General features: G+C 41.0%; 1 protein-coding gene across 1 annotated transcript in view; it reads right to left on the bottom strand.

The window, feature by feature from the left end:
* LOC137977665 (fibroblast growth factor receptor-like) overlaps positions 1-5000 on the bottom strand; it is a 12419-nt gene that overhangs the window by 627 nt on the left and 6792 nt on the right. The window contains exons 5-6 of the mRNA XM_068824954.1: positions 1532-1572; positions 80-179 (exon numbers count right to left, since the gene is read on the bottom strand). Of these exons, the coding sequence (XP_068681055.1) occupies positions 80-179; positions 1532-1572 (141 nt within the window). The remainder of the gene's footprint in view (positions 1-79; positions 180-1531; positions 1573-5000) is intronic.

Raw genomic sequence — 5000 nt, 5'->3', positions numbered from 1 at the left:
GATGAAACCTGATGGGTAGGGTGTAAAGAAGGAGAGAGGGGATCATCGTAAATCAAGCCAGGCTGTTTCATTAACTTACAGTTCTTTAGAGCAGTGCGGGGGTTTCTCGAGTCTAATGCCATCCTTTAACATGGTGAAAAGTTCCACAATGCCTATAATTCCAGTGTAAGGTCGCTCACCTGTATCAGAAAATAATTCGTATATTTAATACTTTTCGAAAGAGAGCTGCGCGGCGAAAACAAATATACTGAGAAAGCATCCTTAATGCAACAACATTTTACAAATTATCCTGTAAAGAAAGAAAGAAAAAATATATATGTATATGACTCACCCTAGTAGAGTGCTCAATTTGAACATGAAAGCCAAGGCATTGTAACGCTCACTAACTCGCTAGTTTGAGCACTCTGGCATGGCTTACATGTACCACGTGTGTGGGACATCTGGGGTGACTTTTTAGGCTTAACCTCCATCCTAGACATCCGCACTGCACTGATGAGGCCCAGAAGGCCGAAACCGTCCTGAGTACTGTCTTAAGGGGGATTGTGTCCCAAGGACTTCCAAGAAATGTTTCTCAGTCGCCAAGCTTTTATGTTTAACAATAGGCTGATGTAGGTGTCGGGTTGTGTAGCCAACATAATCTGCATCACACAGGTCACACGAAAAGGAATGTGCAACGCATTGTTGATTTACGATTGGAGGCTTGATTTCTTTTGGCTTCAGATCTTGCTCCAATTTCTTGCTGACAAATACGTGTTGCAAAGTAGTGTCAATCTTATGACTGAGATCACGCATTTGTCTTCTAACCGCGTTAGCGGACCTTTGCTCCTTGAAAGAACCCTGTTGTCTTCCACTTGTGTTTCTCTCCCACTTGATGAAATGTTATGAATAAATTTCTTAATGGTGGAATTTATCATTGTGGTACAGGGCTGTCAACTATCCCGGATAATCCAGGAGACTCTGGTCTGAAATCTCCCGATTAATCGCCGAACTTGTCATTTCTAGTGAGAACCGACTTTAACAACAATAATATTTCAAATACTTTGTGTTTGAGTTATTTTAATATCGATAATAACAAAATTCGAACGTTTCATAAACTCCTGTAAACCGTTCGTTGCTATTTACGGATTGTAATTCATGACAAGCGATAATGTGATTGCTCCAAAATAAACCAATCAAATTAAATGTTGCAATGCCAATGTACTTTTCTCGCGCGTTTTCCTTGTCAATATTCTTCAGGGGTTGACAGCCCTGGTGATAGGATCATTGTGATAGGTCCTTTTAAGGACCGAACGTCAACTAACGCGGTGCGAAGACAACTGCATGATCTCAGTCATAAGATTGGCCGCACTACTTTGCAACCGGTATTTGTCAGCAATAATTTGGAGCAAGATCTCAAGCCAAAAGAAATCAAGCCTCCAATCGTAAATCAACTTAAACAGCACTGTCAGGCAACTTGTAGCAAAGTGAGCTCAAGTTATGATGCTTTTTTTTTCACGGCTCAAACATGTGAACCGTTTTAACATTTACTCACCAAAGGTGACGATTTCCCATAGAACGACGCCAAAGGACCAGCTACAAATGATTCCAAAAACACAACAAGTAGTGGGTTACACCTTAATTCTCTCCTAATAATAGGCATGGTTTCATTGCTAAGAAGTCTCAACTACCGCTAGCGATTTTTTATTTCAACAAAAGAACTAAAATGATTAAAGGGGAACTCCGGGGTAAAATCGAAGTTATTTTGTATGTTTGGTCTCTCTCTGCCTTATGTCTCAATTTTTGATAACATCATTCCCATATCATTTCATTCGAATTAAATATTGTACCTGAAAGACGACCGAAAATGCAAATAGAAATCCGCCATTGTGAAGAAAATTTGAGGGCCGCAGTCAGTGGTCAGCAGCTCGTGGTGACGTAGAATCGTCAATCTTCCGCGGGGTTTTATAAAATCTGCTTCTTCATTCTTCAACTTTGCTTAAATTTTAAGTCCTGTCGTTGTTTCTGTATCTTCGACTGTGCTCTGATTATTTCAAGTGAAATAGTGAGCTGTTGTGTACCTGGTTGCCATAATTATTCAAAGAAGACAAAGAAAAACGGGAACACACGAACACGGTGACTTATCACAGGATCACACAAGACGATGGCGCGAAGGCATTGCTCGACAGAATCAGACGGCAGAATATGCCACCACTTGAAAACAGCTACGTCTGCAGCGATCATTTCATGCCAAGCTGTTTCGAGATAGATCTCCGGGCACAATTAATAGGGGAAAAATCTAGGAGGGACTTGAAAGATGATGCTATTCCATCCTTGTTTAGCTACAAAACGGCCCCGAAGCGAAAAGGCCGCGGTTGTCAAGCAAACATCGCCTTTAGTGACCAAGGCTTCGAGATGTTAGTGTTTCCCCACCTACATGTCGATGTTTCCACACGCTTTGAACTGAGGGGATCGCGCGACCCAATGTATAGACAATGGTTTCATGGCGACAAATCCCAGTCTACATCCGTCCAGTTTTAAAATAGATTATGCTGGGTTTACTTGGAAAATAATGGCGAATTAGCCGACCTTACAAATGAACTATAACCGGTAATTTCCAGTGTTTATATTTCAAGTTTGTTACTCAAATAACAGGAAGAAATGGCAAAATGAACTTTGGCAAATTCAAGGGATTCAAGTTGTAGTAAAGTGAAAAGAATTACCTTGCATATTCCCATTCTTTTTGTTTTAGGCTCTTTCACAACTACCTCCTGCAGACATCGAGGACAACGTATCTTCAGATGACCCAGTGACTAATGAACCTCCAATCTGCATTGATTTGGAAATGCCTGCTACAATCCCAGAAATGCGTGATGTGGGAATTTAATGTTGTTTTGATCCCATTACCCTAAAAGGTGCGGAGCTTCAAACTGAGATGTGCAACACTAAAGGCAATGATAATGGTGTATGTGGTACTGCAAATGTTGACGTGTTCTCCTATACTTTGTAGAGGATGATATCCCACAAAATCCACATGCTGTCAAATGGACGACTCCATATGACCACAATTATGCCATGGCAGCACCCCCAAATCCCATTGATACATCCACAGCAATTTTTCCAACCCATGATATTTTAACAAGTTCGATACGTATAGGTAATCGCATGGGGCCGAGTAAAATTAAGGATTAATATCACGCGTGTTTTCAGAAGTTGCTGAAATTGCCCGAGTCGCGCAGCGACGCGGGCAATTTCAGCAACTTCTGAAAACACAAGTGATATTAATCCTTAATTTTACGAGGACCCATTGCGATTACTTGTTAATAACAAAGAGGGCAAAATTTTCTTAACACTGTTGAGGCACCTCGAAAAACAGACAGCTAAGCGGAGTTAAAACACTCGTTCGCTCGGAAGCAAAACAACTAACAAACAGACAAGCAAGTCAACTTGTTCTTTGCGTCCAAAACGAGTATAGATGATTGTTATTTACATCCACTTGAGAGGAAAATACGAGTTTCATTCGTGAACAACTGTAACAACGATTAAACCAAATGTTAAGCTTCAATTTATTTTATTCACCTGTGCTGTAGAGGTTTTTACCACTTGCAAATACGCATCCGTAAACATAGCAAACGGTTTGTCCAAAGAAATCCACCAAATTTGAGCTACTTGTTCCTCCCGTCAATGGCAAATTGTTCTGTGACCTTTTTTGTTGAGCTGCAAGATGTCGTGGTAAACTGAAAGCCCTTGACGAAAGGAATCATTTTGTTTTTCAACCACACAATCCCGCTACGCCGGGCGCCATGTAAGTCGATCCAAGTTTTAAGCTTTTCATGAAAAAAATCTTTTGCCCTTCTTCTTGTCACTCGAAAATTCAAATTCCAGATCATCTTTTAAAGCTAGTTCTTAATCTTTATGCCTTTTCGGCAAATGCAGCGCGAATTAAAAGACAAACTTCGATGAAGACGAAGTTGTTTTGCTCAAACAGAAGAAACCAACTGAATGTGGAAGACGTACGTTCAGCCAATCAGGAGCGAGAATTTTTGGCGCTCGACCAATCGTGAGCGAGTAATTTTGCCCTCTTCTCAAGCAAAATTAAGAAAAAATACCCTCTTCATTGACCAATCAGCATTCAGTAATGTTGCCCTCTTTGTTATTAAATCCCCTTACCACCACTTCAAGACGTGCTTGTCGATGATAAAATGGATATACATGATGATGGTGAGGATAACAGTGATTATGAAGATTTAGATCCCACTGGCTATTACCAGATGATAAAAAATAGTTATCCAATGATGAGATAGTGTCATCTGAACATGAATTCGAAGATGGCTCTCCAGACAGTGGAGGGGGGGTCATCATTGACCAAAAATGGAAAACAACTGGGAGCATGCTGTCAGTTTTCCTAACCTGCCACAATGGGCACACACAACTGTGGGAATCCCAACCAGTTATTAAAAGGAAGCCCCTGGGAAACCTATTATTAGCAAAAGCCATCCTTTTACAAGAAGTACCTTCTCAAGCATCAGCCGGCTGGCAGCATCGTGCATCAATCTTCCGTTTTTTAGTGAAAGTGTTGACACACAACTAAAGTGCTTGTTTCCAGTTGTTAACTGGTAATTTCCATGAAAGATACAAACTTGTATTCATTTGCATAACAGAAGCCTTCAAAGGCCCACTCTTCCTCTGGCCCCGGTGGAGGATAAAAATGTCTTATGCACATCACTGCATAAGATGGGGGAAACACCCTTATATCCTTTCCTAAAATGTTCCAGCACCATCGAGCCAACTGTCTGTGGGCAATATGTCTATAAAGTTTATCTTCAGGTCCATCAAATGGATCTTTGTACCGCTGCTTGTACTAACACCAAGCTGTTTGAAGGACCCATCTATTTATACACACTGGATGAAACCCAGGGTGCTGGGTGATACATTTGGGTTCTTCGCCACATTCACCGCTAGAAACAGCCTCGATAAACGTATTTTTGACAGGCTCAATTTCTTGGCAGCATATGCATACCTCC

Source organism: Montipora foliosa, chromosome 11 (genome assembly GCF_036669935.1).
Source record: "Montipora foliosa isolate CH-2021 chromosome 11, ASM3666993v2, whole genome shotgun sequence".
Classification (NCBI taxonomy): Eukaryota; Metazoa; Cnidaria; class Anthozoa; order Scleractinia; family Acroporidae; genus Montipora; species Montipora foliosa.
This window is presented reverse-complemented; position numbering and strand designations above follow the sequence as displayed.